This window comes from Neoarius graeffei, chromosome 11 (assembly GCF_027579695.1).
Source record: "Neoarius graeffei isolate fNeoGra1 chromosome 11, fNeoGra1.pri, whole genome shotgun sequence".
In the NCBI taxonomy this organism is placed as follows: domain Eukaryota; kingdom Metazoa; phylum Chordata; class Actinopteri; order Siluriformes; family Ariidae; genus Neoarius; species Neoarius graeffei.
Genome location: NC_083579.1, coordinates 7,742,900 through 7,767,010, shown reverse-complemented (window position 1 = coordinate 7,767,010; position 24,111 = coordinate 7,742,900). Strand labels below are relative to the sequence as shown.

Here is a 24,111-nt window from a genome sequence, read left to right as displayed (position 1 = left end):
TGTGCACACCCTTTGATACGACACCCAAAAGTGAGCGGAGGTGCATTTTGTTTCCACTGATACTGCTTGAGATGTTTCTACAACTTAATTGGAGTCCACCTGTGGTAAATTCAATTGACTGGACATGATTGGGGATTGCCGACACCTGCCTATATAAGGTCCCACATTTGACGGTGCATGTCGGAGCAAACTCCAAGCCATGGGGTCAAAGGACTTATCTGCAGACCTCAAACAGGATTATGTCAAGGCATAGATCTGGAGAAGGGTGCGGAAAAATTGCTGCAGCTTTACAGGTCCCAAAGAGCACAGTGGCTACCATCATTTGTAAATGGAAGAAGTTTGGAACCACCAAGAATCTTCTTAGACCTGGCCACCCGGCCAAACTGAGCGATTGGGGAACACAGGCCTTGGCCAGGGAGGTGAGCAGGAACCCGAGGGTCACTCTGACAGAGCTCCAGCATATCCTTGTGGAGATGGGAGAACCTTTCAGAAGATCAACCATCCAGGCAGCACTTCACAAATCAGGCCTTTATGGTAGAGTGCCCAGATGGAAGCCACTCCTTGGTAAAAGGCACATGACAGCCTCCTTGGAGTTTGCCAAAAGGCACCAAGAGGACCCTCAAACCATGAGAAACAAGATTCTCTGGTCTGATGAAACCTGGCTAATGCTATCCCTACAGTGAAGCATGGCGGTGGCAGCATCATGATGTGGGGATGTTTTTCAGTAGCGGGTACAGGGCGACTAGTCTTGATAGAAGGAAAGATGAATGCAGCCAAGTGCACCAATCCTTGAAGAAAACCTACTCCAGAGCACTCTGGACCTCAGACTGGGGCGAAGGTTTACCTTCCGACATGACAATGACCCGAAGCACACGGCCAAGAGAACAAAGGAGTGGCTTCAGAGAAAGTCTGTGAATGTCCTTGAGTGGCCCAGCCAGAGCCCAGACCTGAATCCAATTGAACATCTGTGGAAGGAGCTGAAAATGGCTGTGTACCAACACTCCCCATCCAACCTGATGGAGCTTGCAAGGATATGCCAAGAGGAACGGGCAAACATGTCTAGAAACAAGTGTGCCAAGCTTGTACCTTCTTTCCCAAGACACCCTGAAGCTGTAATCGCTGCCAAAAGGTGCATCAACCAAGTATTAGGCTAAGGGTGTGTACAGATATGTAACCCCTAAATAATCTATTTTTGTCAATGAAATAAAATTGCATATTTTTTAAAAACCTGCTTTCACTTTGCCATTATGGGCTATTTTGTGTAGAATTCTGTGACAAAAAAAATGAACTCAATCTTTTGTAGAATAAGTCTGTAATGTAATAAAACATGGAGAAGGTGAAAGGGGTGTGCAGACTTTCCGGCTTGACTGTACTTAATAAAAAGGAAGCTGGTAATTTTGCACCAAGTAAACGGTCAGACAAATGAGCTGTTTCAGGAACAAACACCATTTTAGCAATTTAACAAAATAAACTTAAGCTACAGAGTCACTCATCACACTGACGTTATGTTACACCTAAAACCCACCATCAGGACACGATCTACTCTGGAAAACTTTTCAAATATCAATAAACGTCTTGTTATTGTTGCTGGTTGTAGTGGTAGTGGTTTTGCTAGTTGTTGTTGAGGTTGGTGGGAGTATGTTTGCGGTTGATGGTGTTGGTAGTTTGTTATTAGTGGTGGCATTGGTGGTTTTGCCAACATCATGATGTTGGCAGTGTGTTTGTCGATTGAGGTTTTGCCATTGATTTTGGTACTGATTCTACTGTTGGGGTGTGTGTTGTTGATGTTGGGGTTGTTGTTGGTAGTAGTGGGGTTGTTGTTGGTGATGGAGAAGATATCAGTGTTGGTGTTTGGTGGTTTGTTGTTGGTAGTGCTGATGACTGTAGTGGTGGTATTAGTGATGATATTATTGGTGTTGGTAGTGATTTTATTGTTGGTGATTATAGTAGTGGTGGTGGTATTGGTAGTGCTGATGATAGTGGCGTTATTGGTGATGTTGGTAGTGGTTTTATTGTTGATAGTGGTGGTGGTGATGTTGGTAGTGTAGATGGTGATAGTGGTGTTACTGGTAGTATTGACAATGGTGATTGTAATAGCGTTATTGGTGATGACAGTGGTGTTATTGGTGACGTTGATGGTAGTGGTTTTATTGTTGGTGGTGTTGATGGTAGTGGTGTTGTTGGTAGTGGTTTTATTGGTGGTGGTGACGACAGTGTTGGTGGTAGTGGTTTTATTGGTGGTGGTGATGACGGTAGTGGTGTTGGTGGTGTTACTGATGACGTTGGTAGTGATGATAGTGGTGTTTATTGATGACGTTGTTGGTAGTGGTTTTATTGGTGGTGATGACAGTGGTGTTGGTGACACTGATACTGGTGGTGATGATGGTAGTGGTTATTGATGTTGTTGGTCATGGTTTTATTGGGTGGTGGTGATGACGGTAGATTAGATAGAACTTTAGTGGTGATGACAGTAGTGGTTTTATTGGTAGTGGTGGTGTTTGTGGTGGTGTTGGTGACGCTGTTGGTAGTGGTGTCGGTGACGCTGTTGGTCATGGTTTTATTGTTGGTGGTGGCGGCAGCATGTTGGTTGTTGGTAGTGGCAGTGTTGTTTGTGGTGGTGGGGTTGCTGTGTTTGTTGTTACTGGTGCATTTTTTTGCATGTATTATTTCAGCTCATCTGTAACCTCAGTATAACCATCTGCTTGTGACTATTTTTTTCCAGCTCTCCGTTTTCTTCTTAATCCCCTGCACTAATTTTTCAACTTTTCTGAAACTACATGTTGCAGGATTTGTGTTATCACAATAAAAATGCACAAAATGAAAGACAAAATTAACGCGTCTTTTTTTAATGTGAGTGGCTCATCTTTCATAAATGACACATAAGGGTAAAAACAGCATTAGTTATACTGAAATTAGTCACCACAGAACGGAACATAACAATACACATGGAAACACAACACAAAGTCAGTGAGCAGGCTGTACCTGTGTGATTAAAGTCGTATCTGCTGATCTGCCACTAAACTGAGAGGCTACACTCAACACTGTGTCCTCGTGATGAACCTGTTTCAAACACACACACACACACACTTTGTAGGAATTCCACAACGTTAAATTGAACTACCGTATAAACAGATCAAATGCAAGATGTTCTAAAACCTTGAGTCCATCATTACAATGGTCTTGTAGATAGCTTGTTTCAGTTACTAGCATTACATTCTGCAAAGCTAATAATAAACAATGTGTTACATGAGGCTAAATTTAGCAGATACAAAGCTAGATTCAGAAGTTAGCAAGATGTTTAGAAAGCTATACAATGTGTTCTAAAAAGCTAGATTCAGTAGCTAGCAAGAATTTCTACATACCTACTTTAAAATATTAAAAGCTAGTTTCTCTAATCAGAAAATCATCCCCAAAAGTTAGATTCAGCCATTAGCAAGATGCTAAAACATCATTTCTGTCATTATAAAGGTGTTATACAAAGCTAGTTTCAGTTGTTAGCATTACAGTCGATAAATCCAGACTCGGGGATTGGGAAGATCATCTACAAAGCTAATTTCAGTTCATAAAGTTTTACACGAAGCTAAATCCTGATTCAGTAGTTAGCAAGGATTTTGATGTAGCATGATGTTTCATTCATTAGCAAGGCTGGTTTCAGTATTTAGCATGATATTCTATAAAACTAGTTGCTCTCATTTGAAAATCATCCTCTTATGCTAGTTTCAGCTGTTAGCAAGATGTAAAAAAAGAATGGTCATTAAAAAGATATTATACAAAGGTTGTTTCAGTTATTAGCATTCTACAAAACTAATTTCAATAATTAGCACCAACAAGTGTCACATAAACCTAAATGTAGCAGATACAAAGCTAGATTTAAAAACGAGCAAGATGTTTATACAGTGCTTTTCTAGCTTTATAATGTTTTATATAAAGCTAGATTCAGTAGCTTGTTAGGTCTTTCATTAATTAGCAAATCTAGCTTCAGTATTTAGCATGATGCTCTCTAATGAGAAACGAGAAATCCCCTGAAACTAGATTCGGCCATCAGCAAGATGCTAACAATTAATTCTGCCATTACAAAAGCATTATGCAAAGCTTTTTTCAATTAGCATTCTACAAAACTAATTTCAATAATTAAGACATAAACCTAAAAGTTAGCAAAGTGAAGATTCAGTAGTTGGCAAGGCTTTCTATCAATCTAATCCTATTAATTAGCAAATCCAGCTTCAGTGTTTAGCATGATGCTCTCTAATGCTAGTTTCAGTAATCAAGTCAATCCCCAAAGCTAGATCCAACAGTTAGCAATGTGTTCTGTAAATGTAGGTTCAGTAATTCGCAAGACTTTCCTTAAATCTATATTCAGTACTTAACAAAACTAACTGGTTTTATTTGAGCTAGCGTAAACACTGCAAATCCAAAGCATACTTAAGTATGACTCGTCATCGTTAATGAGTAATTTTCAGTTACCAAAGCCTTTTTGGACCACAGGGCTCCATTACGAAGCTTCAGCAGAAACTTCTGGATATCCATGAAACAAATATCTGACAGTGAAAATGGCGTTTAGGAGGAATGCTGCAGCGTCTTGGCGTGTCCATGACCTTTGGTCAGCTCACTTCAGCATGATGTCACATTGTGGACGTGAGAGAGTGTGAGAGAATGAAAGACTCACTGCTTGCTCATGTCTCCTGCTTGATTCTGCTACTGACTGTAGCATCTTTGTGGTTGACACGTCCGATGGAAAAGCAGCCTCTGTGAAAGCACGCAGAAACGTCATGAGTCTAAGAACACTTCATTAACTAGAAGGGCACTCGGTAGAGTGCATACCTCAAACATCAAAACCACCTGAACCTTGGATAAAATTAAAGCTGCCCACCAAATTTCATCCAAATCCATTAACTACTTTTTGACTTGCGTTGGGAACAGACAAAAAAAAAAATCCTGGATCCACACACACACCTGGATCCTGGATCCGCATACATCTCCGGATTTGAGTCAAAATCTAGTTAATGGTTCCTTGGCCAATGGCCCACCTTTCCACCAAATTTCATCCAAATCCATTCACTACTTTTTAAGTTACGTTGAGAAAAGACAAAAAAAATCCTGGATCAACATACATATCTGGATCCTTTATCTGTATATTTTATATATATCTCCGGACTTTAGTCAAAATCAAGTCAATGGTTCCTTGGCCCATTGCTCACCTTTCCACCAAATTTCATGCAAATCCATTAGCATTTTGGATTACTTTGGGAAGAGCAAAAATAAATCCTGGATCCACGTACGTATCTGGATCCTGGATCTGCATACATATCCGGCTTTGAGTCAAAATCTAGTTTATAGTTCCTTGGCCCATGGCCCACGTTTCCACCAAATTACATCCAAATCCTTTCAGTACATTTTGAATTACATTGGGAACAGCAAAAAAAAAAAGTCATGGATCCACATACATATCCGGATCCACGTACATATCCAGATTTGCATCAAAATCTAAATCAGTGGTCCCTTGATCTATAGCCTACCTTTCCACCAAATTTTATGCAAATCCATTCACTAAATTTTGAGTTACATTGGGAACAGCAAAAAAAAAAATCCTAGAGCTACATACATATCTGGATCCCAGATCCACATACATATCCGGATTTGCATCAAAATGTAGCGGATTGTTTTTTTGGCCCATGGCTTACCTTTCCACCAAATTTCATCCAAATCCATTCACTACTTTTTGAGTTACGTTGGGGACAGACAAACAGAGGCGAAAACATAACCTTCCCCAATAAAGTTGCCAGAGATAAAAATCATTTCCATCCATTTTCATTTTTAAACTAATTTCTGATTCACTCTAATCCACAGAGGTATAAACGCACTTGATTAGGTGTTAGCAACATTCCCAATGTTGCAACCGATTTTAGAATTAAAATCAAAGCCATGTTACACTGAAATCGATACTGTAGTCGGTTTACACTCTGGACGGTTGCGAACAGGAGAAATTACACCGACAAAAGCTTTCCGTTTTAGTCCAACTCTAATTCCGGATATATATTCAAATTGTCTATGAAAACATTTAACCTTATTTTACAAAGTGTCATTTTAATATTCATCCAGTCAGGGCCGTCGACAGGGGGGGGACAACCGGGTATTTTGTCCCGGGCCCAGGCATGAGGGGGGGGGCTCAGAACTGGTCCCTCATGAAGATGCCATTAATCATTCTGTTTCATTTCAAAATGTGTTGATTTGGGGGAGAAAAATGTGCTATATTTGCATTCAATGAATGATTTCTGGTTCTTTTGCCTTTATTGTCTTCGAAAATAGATTCAAGAACCCACGTACCACCCCTAATGCAGAAATGGTTTGGTCTTTGATTAAGGCGCCAAATAACACGGCACTATAGAGATCTTGCAGTCACGTGACCGGAAAGTACACAACCGCCATCTTGTCGGTCAAAAACACCGCTGAATACTGCTGCACTCGTGTACAGAATGGATCAATTTCAACCGACGGACTACACGGCTCATTTTTCTAATGAACAGATAACTAGATATATGTCTAAAATAAACGATCTACAGATTTGTGACCCTTATGGCTTTCCGGGTGGAGTTTTCACGACCGGATTTTGAACTGCCAGCGGAATACCCGGACGTGTATAATTACCTCATTAACTTTCCCTCGCTGTTCAGTGGTGAAGCACTGCGTGCTTATAAATCTCTGGACAGTTATCTTTACAGAAATTCAGGATTTGTCAGCGACTCAGATGTGGCATCTTGTAAACAAAATAATCCTCACTGGATGGGTAAGTCACTTAAGTATTGAGTATAGCACTGACCAGCCGATTATAGAATAGAATAAGGTAATTCCAAATCGTCCGTGTTGTTTACATGGATCTGGCGTTGGAGAGGTAGAGGCTTGGCAGTGGAGATTTGAGTGGCTGTTTGTATGTGTATATGTATGTGGCAATCATATCCAAATGTTTTAGGCACGCTTGCTGAGCTGCGCTGAGCTGGACTCCGGTTAGCTGAAAGCCCGTGGAACGCTGCCTCTTGTTAATTAAACCTTATTTTGTTGGAAATCATCCCGTGTAGATACGACGGCATGTGAAATTGCCAGCTAGATAGAGTTTAATGTAACGAATGGGCTATAAATAGGGTGTTTTGAGGTTAGTCTGTTGCAAAACATTAAACTTTCACTTAGACTGGATACTCTTCAAACAATTCCCTTGCTCAAGTGAAAAATGATAGGCCTGTATGAAAAGCGCAATTAATGAAAGTAGCCTAATAAGCCCTAAATGAATAAAACAACCTCTGTTTTATTGTTGTTGCTTACACGTTAAGATTTTGAAATCTTCTCGGTCCAGTTCTATATCCAGGGAACGTTGTAATCCTTTTGGTTTATCCGTAATAAACGTGTCAGCCCCCAGGTCAGATAGGCTAATGTTACGTGGTTGGGAGGGTGTCAATTTTTTTTGTAACATTCTAAATCGAGTACGGAAAGGACGTTTATGAAAAACAAGACAAAAAAATACACTGAAAAACTCACTGTAGAAGCATCACCACTAGTGATGTGCATGTTCAGATTTTGGGAAAGCCATAACTCCGTTCTCATTGAGGCCCAGTTCCATCCCGTAAACAATCATTTTGGTTTATCAACTACCTGCGCTCAAACATGTCACAGGAGAGGCTCAATGGGCTGGCTATGCTCTCTATAGAGCGCGAACTTGCAAAGAAGCTGGACTTCAATGACCTTATTGACGACTTTGCCACAGCAAAAGTCCGGCGCATTGCATTTCGCACCTGAATAGTTGCAGACTAAGGAAATGTTCAAACTGTAAATATGTTGAAATGTTGAAATAAAATGGTTGACTGTTATAATGGGCTTGGAATACCTGTTATTTAAGGGTTGGAGTGAATGGAGACTGTGAAAAGAGGGGTTGGGTGTGGGTGGTTGCTGTGTGGCGATGTGCGTGCGCGCGTATGTGTGTGTGTGTGTGTGTGTGGGGGGGGGGGGGGGGGGGGGGGCACTCAGATTATTTTGTCCCGGGCCCAGCCAAAGCTGTCAACGGCCCTGCATCCAGTGAATAAAATATTCATACCACAGTGCTGTTCAATTCCCAAATCTGATCGGTCACAAGAAAGAAAGTAATACATTTTATTTTCAAAACAGGTTTTAGCCATCACAGATCTTACCGTTTCTACAGTAACAGCTCACACACAAGAACTCCAACATGTAACCTAAGACTAATAACAAGAGTGCTCTGAGCGCACACTATCCCCCAATATCAACTATATCTATGCTATAAATATTTAATACACCCTCATGAAATTGTCAAAGTACAAGTTTGGTAATCAAGCGCTGTAACTCTGGTAAAATGTGACAGAATTGAACGAAATTGCAATATGCATATTACCGACATATAACAAAGAATTCTGTCAAGTTTCATGAAATTCCTCTGAAAATTGTGAGAGGAGTTGATTTCAGAAGAGGAGTACCCTTCCCGGGACGGACGGACGAGCATCGCCACGACATAATCCCCTTTCGGCCAGTGAAGGATAACAAAAGGATTAAAAATGTGTTTAGCAAAGACGTCCTGTAAAAATGTACGTAATCGCCGATATGGTGACGTTTTCTGCGAGGAGACGTTTATATAACATTTATGGGAGGAGTCTGCAGTGTCGGAGATAAAGCTCTAACTTTATGTGGTGTAGTTTGTAACGCAAGTGAGAACAGGAATTAAATTTTCACAAATGTAAACACAAACGAATAAAAATTACACGACATGTCCGTTATAGTTTTTTAATTTATATACTTGCAATACTGTGGCTCGTGTTACGTCCCTGCATGATGATGATGATTCTTTAAAATTTCATTACAAACATATTACAATTGATTAATAATAACAATTAAAAACATTTTAAATAATGCTCAAAAGATAAATATATTACATTAAAATAAAATCACAGTGATGTGCATGCAAACCATGCTGCTCTTCTTCTGATCTTCTCCTCACCTTTGAGGTAATACTGTCTCAGTTTGGGGTTGCGGATGTGATGGCGCCCCGTGGTCGTAACATCTTGGCCTGTGGTGGCACTAACGGAGGAGTCCCACGGCCTTGTGACGAACCCCGGAGGCTGTGTGAAGCCCGACGGCAGCCTGGTGCCCAACCTGGGGGTCAACATGAGCGAAGGGTCCGATATTATAATCATCATCACAGTGAAAACGTAATGTCCCTTTAACTGCCATCCTAAAACCTCACTGAAGACGTTTTTCAGATGTAAAAGTAGCTAAACACAAGGTAGCTAACGCCGCTTTGGAAAGAGTGTGTAGCAGAAATGATGTACACTTACTATTATTTTTTCTTTATAAACGTTTGCATAAAACTTTGATAAAATGTGTTGCGTCTTAACTAGAGGGAGGCGATTTGACAAAAATATATATATCACAATTCTCAAAGGCTTTTCTATGATACATAGGCTTCAGAACAAATTCCTTGCATTAAAAAAAAAAAAAGACCTCCATATGTGGGCATTTATTTATTCATTCATTCATTCCATTTAATTTAATTTCATTTCAGGGTTCGCAGTCCAAGTCAAATGTTAAAATTCCTCCCTTTCCCTGACTAAAAGGCTTAACTTTCATGGCCTACAGCAGGGGTTTTCAAAGTGTGGGAGAGTCAGCCCCCCCTCGGAGAGCAAATAAACAACAGCGCCCCCCCTTACAATTTTTGTTGTTGCTATACTTAATGTTCCATTCGTATTTTTAAAAAATGGTTGTTGTACACATTTTTTCTTTTTCACATTTTAAACATCTGTGCTTTTTAAAACATCTTGTTTTACACATTTTAAACATCTCATAGCATCGTTAGCTAGCACCTCTTGGCAGACAACACACTGTGGCAGTGGAGTGTCTTCAGATCCAGTCCATGAAAATCCAAACTTTAAATAATCGTGGTCATACTTCCTTCTTTTTCCAGTCCCCCCAGGATTCCGCGGGCCTTTTTTGTGATTGTTGCGGGCTAAAATGTCTCATGTTGCGGGGGGTTTCCAAAAAAAAATTGCGATGAAAGTTGCGGTGTTTTTTAGGTTTTTGTTGCGATTACATTGCAGGAAGTGAAAGTTGCGAGAAATTGTTGCGATTTTCTCTTTTTGTGATTAAAATTGAGTGATATGTTAAATATTAAGTTATTACTGAAAAACTATTGATTAAAAAAACAAAGACACTGAGAAATGGTCCTATAAACAACTTTACCAATATAAAAGATTACCAGGACTACAAAAATGCAGAAAAATAGGCTTTACTTATCCAAATGCACCTGTTGGTTCAAAAGTTAAAGTGCAGAGAACCTCACAGCACAACATGAAGTTACCTTAAAATATAATATACAGGGAGTGCAGAATTATTAGGCAAATGAGTATGTTGACCACATTACCCCCTCTATGCATGTTGGCCTACTCCAAGCTGCATAGGCTTGAAAGCCTCCTACCAATTAAGCATACCAGGTGATGTGCATCTCTGTAATGAAAAGGGGTGTGGTCTAATGACATCAACACCCTATATCAGGTGTGCAAAATTATTAGGCAACTTCCTTTCCTTTGGCAGAATGGGTCAGAAGAGGGATTTGACGGACTCAGAAAAGTCAAAAATAGTGACATATATTGCAAAGGGATGGAGCACTCTTAAAATTGCCCAGCTTTTGAAGCGTGACCATCGAACAATCAAGCGCTTCATTCAAAATAGTCAACAGGGTCGCAAGAAGCGCGTTGAAAAAAAAAGGCGCAAACTAACTGCCCGTGAACTGAGGAAAGTCAAGCGTGAAGCTGCCAAGATGCCACTCGCCACCAGTTTTGCCATATTTCAGAGCTGCAACATCACTGGAGTGTCAAAAAGCACAAGGTGTGCAATACTCAGGGACACGGCCAAGGTAACAAAGGCTGAAAAACGACCACCACTGAACAAGACACACAAGATGAAACGTCAAGACTGGGCCAAGAAGTATCACAAGACTGATTTTTCTAAGGTCTTATGGACAGATGAAATGAGAGTGAGTCTTGATGGGCCAGATGGATGGGCTCGTGGCTGGATCAGCAAAGGGCAGAGAGCTCCAGTCCGACTCAGACGCCAGCAAGGTGGAGGTGGGGTACTGGTATGGGCTGGTATCATCAAAGATGAGCTTGTGGGACCTTTTCAGGTTGAGGATGGCGTCAAGCTCAACTCCCAGTCCTATTGTCAGTTTTTGGAAGACACCTTCTTCAAGCAGTGGTACAGGAAGAAGTCAGCATCCTTCAAGAAAAACATGATTTTCATGCAGGACAATGCTCCATCACACGCATCCAAGTACTCCACAGCATGGCTGGCCAGAAAGGGTCTAAAGGAAGAAAGATTAAATGACGTGGCCTCCTTGTTCACCTGATCTGAACCCCATAGAAAACCTGTGGTCCCTCATCAAATGTGAGATCTACAAGGAGGGGAAACAGTACACATCTCTGAACAGTGTCTGGGAGGCTGTGGTTGCTGCTGCATGCAATGTTGATCGCAAACAGATCAAAACACTGACCGAATCCATGGATGGCAGGCTTTTGAGTGTCCTTGTAAAGAAAGGCGGCTATATTAGTCACTGATTTGTTTTTTTGTTTTGTTTTTGAATGCCAGCAATGTATATTAGTGAATGTTGAGTTGTTATATTGGTTTCCCTGGTGAAAATAAATGGAGTGAAATGGGTATATGTTTGTTTTTTGTTAAGTTGCCTAATAATTATGCACAGTTATAGTCACCTGCACACACAGATATCCTCCTAAGATAGCTAAAACTAAGAAAGCCCTACTCCAACTTCCAAAAATACTCAGCTTTGATATTTATGAGTCTTTTGGGTTCATCAAGAACATAGTTGTTTTTCAATAATAAAACTAATCCTCAAAAATACAACTTGCCTAATAATTCTGCACTCCCTGTAAATGCCTCAGCTTTCATATAAGAAAAAAACTATTAATACTAGTACTGTGTGCAGGCAGTCTCTCCTGAAGACTAAATTAAACAATAATTATAAACTAATTAAATAAATGGCTCAGGCTTCATAGAAGAAAAAAAAACAATTTGAACAGAATCTCACAGTATGATGCTGAAGCTGCCTAAACAATGGAAAATAAAATACCATTTTGGCAAAAATGTTGGCATCCATTAATTTCTTGTATTAAGTAAAAAAAATAATAAAGTGCACACGGTCCTTCACTGTAAACATAACACACTTTCAGTGTTGCCAGATACTGCTGACGTTTTCCAGTGCAAAATATGTTCAAAACCCGCCAAAATGCACTTGAAACCTCCCAATCTGGCAACACTGCGCGCATGCTGCTTCTCTTGAACACACGGAAGTAAGGCGGAAGGTAGTTTGTCGACGTCACCTCAAGACGACGCCAACGATTGGTCAAATTTGCGGGAAAGTTGCGGTGATTGGATATAATTGCAACACCGCCCTGAATTTGCGGGGATTGGTTGAATTTGCGCTGAAGTTGCAAATCGCAACATCCTGGAGGCTGTTTTTTTGCTTGGCCCAGACTTTGTCTCCTCACTCACTGTAGCTTTAGGTACTAAAAATCGATCCATTTTGTCTCTCACGTTGCGCCCCCCCTGAAGAACTCTGGCGTGCCCCACACTTTGAAAAGCCCTGGCCTACAGCATAATGAACAGAAAAACAGGCTGACATTGTGCCGATCAGAGAAAAAACAAACAGCTATAGTATTCAAACCCATCAACTGCGAGCTTTATTTCCGAGTTCACAGACATTTTCAATCCAAAACTTAAAGTTTTCGCTGCATAAACAAAATGGAATAACCCGATAGAGAAAACACCGCATGGAAAAGATTACTTTTTGATAAACGGCAACTAAAATTCAAAACATGCTCCAAACAAAATTCCTTGATATTCCATGATTTGGCCCCCCAAAAAAATCATCCCTTGACTTTCCATGTCTTTATTTCAAAATTCCATGATATTCCAGAAATTCCACGATCCATAGGAACCCTGTTATTTGTATTATTTTTATTTTAGAAATAACATTTTTATTTCACAAAAACTAATTATAAAATAATTCAAACACTGAAAGGGGAATTTGCAAATGTTAGTTACACTTTTAAATGAACAATTTTAAAAAGGTTAAAAGGTGCTGACTGCAATTCTGAATTCTGGGCAAAATGTCCCATTTCTGTTGCTGTTGGAGTTTCGAGATGTTTCGCTCTTGCACCCACACACCGTGTATCCTGTGTGTAAACGTACTGCCGAGATAAAAAGCGTCCCGCATTTTACGATTCCGGAGATCACCAAAGCAGGTGAGCAACAATATCACGTGACCACCGTGGGGCGTTTTTTGAGCTACTTTTGACCAAAACAAGTCAGCGTGGGTGAACACGGCAGACTTCAGGTATGATTATTCAGGCAAGTCTATCTTGCAACTGCAAGACAGAGCAAGGTGAGATGATGTAATTTTTTGGACAGATAATTAAAATCACTCTAGCTAGTGCTTAGCTATCTTAGCCTGAGAGTGCATGGGCTCGACTCCATGGTAGCGAGTATGGAGTTATACACCTAATGTTTTGATCTTACAGAGAAAGAAATGAGAACACAAAAGCAGGAACAGAGAAAAGATATAAGTATTCATCTTTTGTTTTGCAAACATCAACCACAAATTACATCCCTGCGGCTCAAAACGTGCCGAGGTCGATTCAGAGTCACGATGTTTTCCGCAAGTCGCCATTCTTGGTGTGATGCAGTTCCAGAGTTATGCTAATTAGTCAAGGCTCCTCCCTCGCATTCAGCCGTTTCCCGTTTCTGTACGGCTGTACCGTTTACCTCGAGAGGGAGGAAAACGGTCCCAAAACACAGAAAAGCAACCCTCAGAATGATCAAAATGATCACATCCCAAAATACCACGCACAATAAAAAAAAATTGAAAATTTCAGATGACTTTGCAGTCAGGACCTTTAAGTACCAAATTTCAACATCACATCAGCTGCTTCGAGTCAATTTGCTGTTGTTTTTTTAACAGTAAAAAAAAAAACCACCTCTTAAAAAGATAAAGTGTATTGATACATAGACTTAATTTGTATCACGATATCGATATCATATGGCCATAAATTGTGAAGAGCTCTAAATTGTACCGTATAGAAACACTGGCTACTTTGATTTTTTTTTTTTTTATATATACATAAAATATAAGCATGAGCTTTGACCTTTTGTCAGATTCAACATCCTTCAGGTCATTGATCAGATTCCTGCTGTTACTTTCTATGGGAGTAATACAGGAGAACTGTATATACAAGAGAGCTGACCTGTTCTTGACATTGCCGAAGTATCCACTTCTCGTCTTCTCACTCTGTTTATTATCCATCGGGTTTTTTGGCTCAATTCCAAAAGCACACGAGTTCAGTGGAAAAGAGGAGAGTCAAAAGAACTTGCTTCCGTTTCCATCACCTTCCTCCTCTTTTCCTTCATCATCTTTCTATAACAGAAACAAATAATATATTGGACATAATAAAGTGACCTGCTAATTTTATAAGTACACCTGTTTATTAAATCAGATTATTCAACCATGTCCAGGGCTTTCCCCAAAGCGCGGATACGCGGCGTCCTGCCACGCCGTGCAACGCCACTTGCACCCCTCCCAAAAAAAAATAAACCATCTCTCTCTCTCTCTCAATACCATAAATTGAAAAATGCAGAGTACTTTCCACACCTAAATATCTCCTATGGAGCACTTGCATGTGACGTCACAGCCGATCCAGATTGTGACAGACGCCATCTTGTCAGTCAAACGCCATATTTCCGCCTTCTACTTCTACCTTTTCTTCTGGAAAACCCTACTATATACAATTCTACTACAACGGCTGTGGCTACAAGTTCTCCCTACCTGTACACGTTTATGTTTTTTGTGTGTATTTTTGCGTGTTGTTCGTCTGTACCGGACTTCAATATCCACTACAACCGTATGGACTTACTGGACATTGGTTTCCAGCAGAAAATGACGGTTTGTAGCGATTTCCATCGCATGCACAACATTCCGGACGAGAAAAAAAAAAAAAAAATTCCGGACGAGATAGCGAGACCAGCGGGGTCTCTGTGGATTGTTATCGGAAGCAAAGCGAAGGAGGCGGCACCGGGAGCGGAAGCAAAAGCAAGGCTGTAGAGCCGGCCTGTTGACTAAGCTCAGAAAACAGCTACTCAAACCTCCACTGCTAAGCCTCTACCTCTCCAACGCCAGATCCATGGTAAACAACACAGACGATTTGGAATTACAGCTGGAATTACCTTATTCTATTCTATAATCGGCTGGTCAGTGCAGTACTAGTAATACTTAAGTGACTTACCCATCCAATGAGGATTATTTTCTTGTTTACAAGATGCCACATCTGAGTCGCTGACAAATCCTGAATTTCTGTAAAGATAACTGTCCAGAGATTTATAAGCACGCAGTGCTTCACCACTGAACAGTGAGGGAAAGTTAATGAGGTAATTGTACACGTCTGGGTATTCCGCTGGCAGTTCCAGATCCACTGACACGGTCGTGAAAACTCCGTCTGGTAAGCCATAAGGGTCACTAATCCGTAGATCGTTTATTTTAGACATACATCTAGTTATCTGTTCATTAGAAAAATGAGCCGTGTAGTCCGTCGGTTGAAATTGATCCATTCTGTACACGAGTGCAGCAGTATTCAGCTGTGTTTTTTACCGACAAGATGGCGTCTGTGTACTTTCCGGTCACGTGACTGCAAGATCTCTATTCCCATCTGAAAATGAGTAATAACAATAGAAATAGGAAGATATTGTAATATATAGTTAGACACTATTCTGATACTCAACCCAGAAGTGAAAATAAAGGGTTTCGCTCTGTGCACTGACTGCTATTCGCAACTATACATAACACCATGATCTAGGCACTGCTCGCTAGATGGCGCTGTTGCGTGATTTGACCTCGATCCTGTTTCTGGCATCCTGGAATTGGAAAATGAAGAGGCATGCTACAAAGTGTTTTCATTTCAAATCTAATTTTGTTCCTTAAATCTCGCCCCTTGCATATTTATCAAGGTAAAAAACAGTAACTTTAATAATGTTAAATTGTGCCTAAATCAGCCCTAGATGCCACCAGAATGCACCATTTGAAGTCTCGAATTTCAAAATTTTACAGAGGAGCATGCCCCTAGACCCTTCCCCCCAGGCCTCCAAGGCCCTCTGGGTCAAGCTCTGCATCAGTAGCGGTATTTTTTTCTCTGATATTTTTTTTCTGGGGAAATCCCTGATGTATAAAATCATTCAAGAGCTTTGGTTCAGGTTCACATCAAACATCAGAACATGGAGAAAATGTGACCTTAGTGACTTTGTTGGTGCTGGACGAGGGAAGACATTGTCATATACATCTGTCTTTAGAGTTGATCCATCATCTTCGTCCTTAAGCACCAACATGTCGCTTCGGGTTGTGACAGAGTGCCCGTCACTACAGTTGAATACGTGCTCTGACTGCCATACCATACCAATTTGTTTAACCGAGACATGGCAACAACCTAATGACTTTTCCCAACTCAATGAATCAACTCCTCCGGGGTTTGTTTACATCGGCCAACCTCGTGGCTCTGGCCGGGGAGGAGGTCTCGCGATAATTTACCACGATAAATGGAAAGTCTCGCCAGTGTCTCTACCTGCCTTCAGCTCCTTTGAATTTACTGTACATCAACTGTCTGGATCTACTCCCACCATCATTGCAATTGTCTACCGCCCCCCCCCCAAACCAAACGAAAACTTTTTAAATGATTTTGCTGCTCTGCTGACACACCTCTCCATTCTCTCACCAAACATTATTTTGTTGGGAGATTTCAACATCCACATGGACAATATCAACAACACTCTTACCAGAGACTTTTCATCCTGCCTTGAGAGTTTTGGTTTTCAGCAGCACACCAATGTTCCCACTCACTCCAAAGGTCACATCTTGGACTTAATTTGTTGCTCTGGTATCTCCCCCCTTGACTGTACAGCAGATGAACTCCCCATACCGTAACTGACCACTTCCTCCTCTCATTTAATACCAAACTCTCTCTCTCCACTACTAAGCTCCCTCGTCTTATTTCTTTCCGTAATATAAAGGATATCAACTTGAATTCTCTCTCCTCAAGCATTGACTCCCTCTTGGACATTCACAATTTAACCACCCCAGAAGAGCTGGTCTCACAGTACAACACTGGCCTTCACACCATCCTTAATTCCCTTGCTCCACTAAAAACCAGGTCTGTCTCCTTCTCCCGTTCTGCTCCCTGGTTTACACCTGAACTTCGGCTCATGAAAGCCAAAGGCCAACAACTTGAGAGACTTTACAAGAAAACTGGACTATCTGTTCATAAAGACATGTACAACAATCATGTACTTCATTACAAGGACTGTATTGCTCAAGCCAAATACAACTATTTCTCTGGTATAATCTGTTCTAACGAAGGTCCAAATCACTGTTTTCACTGCTCAAGAATTTCAGCCAACCCCCAGACTCCCTACCACCTCACCTGTATTCACCTGCTTTCTGCAACTCCCTCATGTTATTCTTTGCTGAAAAAATCCAAACAATTCACCAGCATCTCAGTTCACAATCCACCCCCATCAGTTTACCTGAACTTCCTCCACCCTCTCACTCCTTCTTCTCCTTCCAGCTTCCCACCACCTCAGAAATCTCAGATCTCATCCGTAAGTCTAAGCCATCCACATATCAGCTGGACCCCCTCCCTACTGTTCTTGTTAAAGCCTGCCTTCCTTCTCTGGTCCCTCTCATCTCTGCCATCATCCATTCCTCTCTTTCCACTGGAACTGTTCCTACATCCTTTTAAAACTGCTGCAATAACACCAATATTGAAAAAACCCGGTGCAGATCCTACCAACTTCAATAACCTATGCCCTATCTCTAATCTACCCTTCATTTCCAAAATTCTTGAAAAAAAATAGTAGCTAATCAACTCCACTTCCATCTGTCTCACAATAACCTGTATGCACAGTTTGAGTCTGGTTTCCGTCCCCTCCATAGCACAGAAACAGCTCTAATCAAAATCACCAACGATCTCCTCATGGCAGCTGATTCTGGTTTACTCACCATCCTCATCCTCCTTGACCTGAGTGCAGCCTTCGATACCATTTGTCACTTCACCCTCTTCAATAGAGCAGCATCCATTGGTATCACTCGCACCCCCCCTAGACTGGTTTAAATCTCATCTCTCCTGGCGCACTCAGTTCATTCAGCTTAAATCTTTCACATCCCACCCTTCCCCTGTTACTTCAGGTGTGCCCCAGGGCTCTGTCCTGGGGCCCCTCCTTTTCATCATTTATCTCCTTCCCCTTGGCAACATTTTCCGTAAATATAACATCAGTTTCCACTGCTATGCAGATGACACCCAGCTCTACCTCTCCAGTAAACCCACTTCCAACCTCCCACCCTCCTCCATTACTGACTGCCTAGCAGAAATAAAAACCTGGTTCTCCTCCAACTTCCTCAAACTAAACAGTGACAAAACTGAGGTTCTCCTCATTAGCATCAAATCGTCACTATCCAAAATTGACAGTTTCTCTCTTTATATTGACAATTGCTCCATCTCCCCCTCCCCACAGGTTAAGAGTCTGGGTGTCATCCTCGACAGCACTCTTTCCTTCCAATCCCACATTAATAACATTACCCGGTCTGCGTATTTCCATTTATGCAATATCAACCGTCTCCGCCCCTCCCTTACTCCCCATGCCACTGCTATTCTTGTCCACAGCCTCGTCACTTCTAGTCTGGATTACTGCAACTCCCTCCTCTCTGGTCTCCCTCACAAATCTGTCTATAAGATCCAACTGGTCCAGAATTCAGCTGCCCACATCACCAGAACCCCCTCCATCCACCACATCACGCCCATCCTGCAGCAGCTCCACTGGCTCCCAGTCAAGTTTCGAATTGAATTCAAAACCCTTCTGTTAACATTCAAGGCCATCCACAACCTCGCTCCCCCATATCTGTCCGATCTCCTCCACGTTGCCACTCCCTCTCGTTCCCTCAGATCTTCTTCTTCCATCCACTTGACTGTCCCCTCCGCCTGTCTCACCACCATGGAGAGCAGAGCTTTCAGCCGCTCTGCTCCCCGGCTTTGGAACTCATTACCTCCCGAACTTAGAAATATCAACTCCCTTCCACATTTCAAATCCTCACTCAAAACACACCTGTTCAAACTTGCTTTTCAAATTTAAATCACTGCACTGTCAAATTTTTAATTTTGAATTGTAACTTGTTTTTTTCTTTTTGTAATTTTAATGTGTATTTTATGGTTTGTCTTTCATTTTTGTACGGTGTCCTTGGGTGCTAGAAAGGCACCTTTAAATAAAATGTATTATTATTATACCAATGAGCCTGGCTCTTTGGTGTTGTGGTCAGGGTGCAGGTGTGGTACCCTGTAGACCTGGGTTCAAGGCAGGATAAGGTGACTGTTTTCTCACTTTGCTACAGGGTAGTCACAAAAATCTCTCCATTTCATCCTGTTCTCTGCCACTACTTCAGCCTCACCCAAAGTCTTCCAACCATATCCTTCTCTACCATGTGTCTATCTCTCTTTCTTCTGCCTGGTAGAGCCCACGTAAGTGCCATTTATCATTACATTACATTAAATGGCATTTAGCAGACACTCTTACCCAAAGCAGCCTGAGGAGCTCAAGGGCACTTCAGCCATTCCTGCTGGTCCAGGGAATCAAACCAGTGACCTTTTGGTCCCAAAGCTGTTTCTCTAACCAGTAAGCCATGGCTTCCCCATCATCTCTTGTTCTTCTACATAATACATGACTGATCCACTTCCACCTTCTCAATCTGTAGAATCTGGCATTCCTGTTACAAGTCTGCATTTGACATCATTCTTGGCCACAACACCTTAAGCAACCTTTCTCCATTGTTCAACTTCACCCTTCCTAATCCTATCCATCTGCATTCACTAACTCCTAAGATATCGATCCTGTAGTTCTTCATTTCACTTCCAACCTGCTGTGACTTTCCAGGGGTAAGCTTATACCTAGTTCTTACATTCAAACATACAATCTTTACTTGTCTTCTTGGGTGGATAATGGACTCTATCCTGGTTCGAGCTCTCAGTTGAGTTTGGCCAGCATCATTCATGGGGGTTAGGTGCCTTGCTCAAGGGTATCCACATCCACTGGTGACCCAGTTTCAGACTCACTCCAGTTTCCTTCCTCTGGAAATGTTAAGATTATTGTTTCCTTTACCATTTATTCTTTGCACGAATGGGTGGTCAACCCTCTGCCCAACCCCCAACCTGGAGGATCAGGGGCTATTCTTAGTCTGGTCCCTCACCCTTGACCAATCTGGCTTGGTTGGACCTATTAGGAGCATACACTCCCTCCGACATAAGCTCATCAAGACACGCAAGCCCCACCACCACCACCACCACAACAAGAGCCCACAGTGAGGAGAGCTGATACAAAATGGTGCAAAAAACAAAAACCATCCAGTTCTGCAAGCTAGACAGGTTCACGCTGACAGAAAGGCAAAAATCTCTCAAATAATCACTCTTTACAACCGTGGTGAGCAGAAAAGCATCTCAAAATATCAAAACCTTAAGGGTGATGGGCTACAATAGCATCAGGTGACACTCCTGTCAGCCAAGAACACGAATCTGATGCTCCAACAGACACAGGCTCACCAAAACTGGACAGCTGAAGACTTGAAAATGAATATGAGTCACCTGTTTTTTCAAAACACAACAATATTCCTGCGATGTTTAGCAGTGGATGTCCATGATCTCAACAGGACACATTTCACTCAGCACGCTTTAGGTGTCAATTAAAATGTTCTAACGGTCACAGAGCATAAATGTATGAATCATCATCATCTTGCTAGATTAACAAACTTTATACAATCTTACAGTGGTACTTGTAAGTTTGTGAACCCTTTAGAATTTTCTAGACTTCGACGTAAATATGATCGAAAACACCATCGAGTCCTTAAAATTAAAGAGAACCCAATTAAACAAATGAGAAAAATTACACTTGGTCATTTATTTACTGAGGAAAATGATCCAGTGTTACAGATCTGCGAGTGCAAAAGTACGTGAACCTCCAGGATTTACAGTTAATCTGAAGGTGACAATAGAGTCAAGTATTTTCAGTCATCCCATTGACTATCAGGTGAGTGTTCATGTTTTATTCAACAAACAGCGATCTATCAAAGTCTGATTTTCGCAACACATGGTTGTGAGAGGGTATCATGGTACGAACAAATGAGATTTCTGAGGACCTCAGGGGGAAAGGTTGTTGCTGCTCATCAGGCTGGAAAAGGTCACAAAACCATCCCCAATCAGACAGATGGAGGAAATTCAAGATCACGGTTACCCTCCTCAGGAGTGGACCAACAAGATCACTCCAAGAGCAAGGCATCTAATCGTCCACGAGGTCACAAAGGAACCCAGGGTAGCATCTAAGCAACTAAAGAACTCTCTGACATTGGCTAATGTTAAATGTTCACGAGTCCACCATCAGGAGAACACTGAACGACAACAACAACCGTGTGCATGGCAGGGTTTTAAGGCGAAAGCTACTGTTCTCCATAAAGAACATTGCTCACGAATACAGTTTGCTAAAGGTCACATGGGCAAAAAACATCGCCTCAGTGAGGCTGGAGCTCATACCGACCACTACTGTTGCGTGCAAGTTCAAAATCCAATCAATCAATCCTGTGGAAGGAGTAGCAATTTTTGTGCAATTGTACATGACCCTTCTGTCGGCTCAATCATGGCAGTTGGCGCCACCTGGTGGACAATTCCATGTCTTTAGAATCTCCTGGGTGAGTTTCAGTGAAAACGTCCCAACAGTTTACAAGCAGTAGCGTTTAACGTGACGAGTCACCCAAAAATTTCAGACGCCCATAAAATCGTAAATATAACAGGTGGTGCCGCCATCTTGACAATTTTTATACACACCAACCTGGGGAACACTGCATACGAGTTTGATTGAAATCTGATCACTCCTGTAGGAGGAGTAGCAATTTTTGTGAAATTGCACATGACCCCTCTGTAGCCTCATCCATGGCAGTTAGCGCCACCTGGTGAACTCTTGTTGGAATATGTCTTTTAGAGTCTTCTGGAGGAGTTTCAGTGAAAACGTCCCAGCAGTTTACAAAGAGTAGAGTTTAATGTGACGAGTCACCCAACAATTTCAGACACTCATAAAATTGTAAATATGACAGGTGGTGCCACCATCTTGACAACTTCTAAACACACCAACCTGGACCAGGACCGCTTGCTGTCATTGATGGACCAATGAATTCTGAATTGTTCCAGTGAATTCTAAAGGAAAATATTACAAGATCTGTCCATAAACTGAATCTCAAGACAAAGTGGGTCATGGAGTGAGACAAGAACCCTCAGTACACAAGTCATTCTACCAAAGATGGCTGAAGAAGAATTATGTTAATGTTTGGAATGACCAAGTCAAAGTCCTGACCTTAATCCAATAGAAATGTTCATGTGAAGAAACGCACCAACATCCCAGAGATGAACCTGTTCTGTACAGAGGAATGGACTAAAACTCCACCAAACTGATGTTCAGGATCTGATCAACAGTTACCACAAACTTATTGCTGCACAAGGGGGTCAAGACCAGATACTGAAAGCAAGCGTTCATATACTTTCACTACTCACTGATCTGTAACGTTAGATCATTTTCCTCAATAAATAAACAACCAAGTGTAATATTTTTGTCTGATTTGTTTAACTGGGTTCTCTTGATCAACTTTAAGGACTCGTCAAATGTGTCGTGTTGTCAGTCTCCTGACCAAGACACAAGAAGAACTTCTGTTCATGATTACCTAATCTGACATTGTGAAAGACAGATTATTGTGTCATCTGGTCTTCGCATCACATGCATAGAAGATATTACATGGCTGCACAAAGATATCAAGTCTGTCTTCAAGTCATGAATGGATATATCACAAGCGAGTGAAGCGAACGAGCAATATATTTTTCAACACGAGAAGATAAACTTCATATCTTCGCACCACCGTGTAATGTTCTTTATATTGCATGGGCGCATCCATACACACAAAAAAAATGCAAGTTAATCAAAAGAATTTTAATTTGAACCGGTTCTCCATTTCAACAACATGTGTCTAGTCAGGAGGAAAACACTGGGAGTGACGTCATCGGAGGGGATTATTATACATACAGGACACTTTTTCCATGGAATAAAAATATGTGTTCTATTCCCTTCTAGCGGGCTTCATTCATTTGGTTTGATAGCATATTGCTTATCCTACATGTATTATGTCACTCTAGATCAGGGGTGTCAAACCTGATCCATAAAGGGCCGTGTGGCTGCAGGTTTTCATTCCAGCCATGCAGCAGCACCCTGATTTGGCTTATTCAATCAACTGACACACCCACCCTTTAATCAAGGGTGGGTGTGGCTGCAAGTATTTGACTGTGTGAAGACAGTTCAGTTGATTGAATGAGCCAAGTCAGGTGTGCTGCTGCATGGCTGGAATGAAAACCTGCAGCCACAAGGCCCTTTATGGATCAGGTTTGACACCCCTGCTCTAGATAATGGAGAATAAGCATTGAATATGGTTTATGATATTGCATGGTTGTCAAGACAACATGATGTCACACATTGGAGATGTAAACTTCTGCACGAGCGAGTGAGCGACTGTGACAATTTGTCAACAAACATGGCAGCCAGGTTTGCTTTGTTAAATATGGAAGCTTTTCAGAGAATTTTGAAAGAGAAAGATGTGTTGAACACCAGAAAGGAATATGTACGTAAAATAATCTCATCTCATCTCATTCTCTTTAGCCGCTTTATCCTTCTATAGGGTCGCAGGCAAGCTGGAGCCTATCCCAGCTGACTATGGGCGAAAGGCGGGGTACACCCTGGACAAGTCGCCAGGTCATCACAGGGCTGACACATAGACACAGACAACCATTCACACTCACATTCACACCTACGCTCAATTTAGAGTCACCAGTTAACCTAACCTGCATGTCTTTGGACTGTGGGGGAAACCGGAGCACCCGGAGGAAACCCACGCGGAGAACATGCAAACTCCGCACAGAAAGGCCCTCGCCGGCCACAGGG

At 41.6% G+C, this 24,111-nt stretch overlaps 1 protein-coding gene across 3 annotated transcripts in view; it reads right to left on the bottom strand.

Moving 5' to 3' along the window:
* Positions 1-24,111, bottom strand: part of si:ch211-15d5.11 (nuclear receptor coactivator 7) — a 57,250-nt gene that overhangs the window by 31,254 nt on the left and 1,885 nt on the right. Inside the window, exons 2-5 of one of the 3 annotated variants that reach the window (XM_060933348.1) lie at positions 14,307-14,476; positions 8,996-9,150; positions 4,667-4,746; positions 2,983-3,060 (exon numbers count right to left, since the gene is read on the bottom strand). In XM_060933348.1, coding sequence (XP_060789331.1) covers positions 2,983-3,060; positions 4,667-4,746; positions 8,996-9,150; positions 14,307-14,365 — 372 coding nt within the window. In that variant the 5' untranslated portion in view covers positions 14,366-14,476. Of the gene's footprint in view, positions 1-2,982; positions 3,061-4,666; positions 4,747-8,930; positions 9,151-14,306; positions 14,477-24,111 lie in introns of those variants that run through there. The other 2 variants (XM_060933350.1, XM_060933351.1) reach the window with 2 other exon arrangements.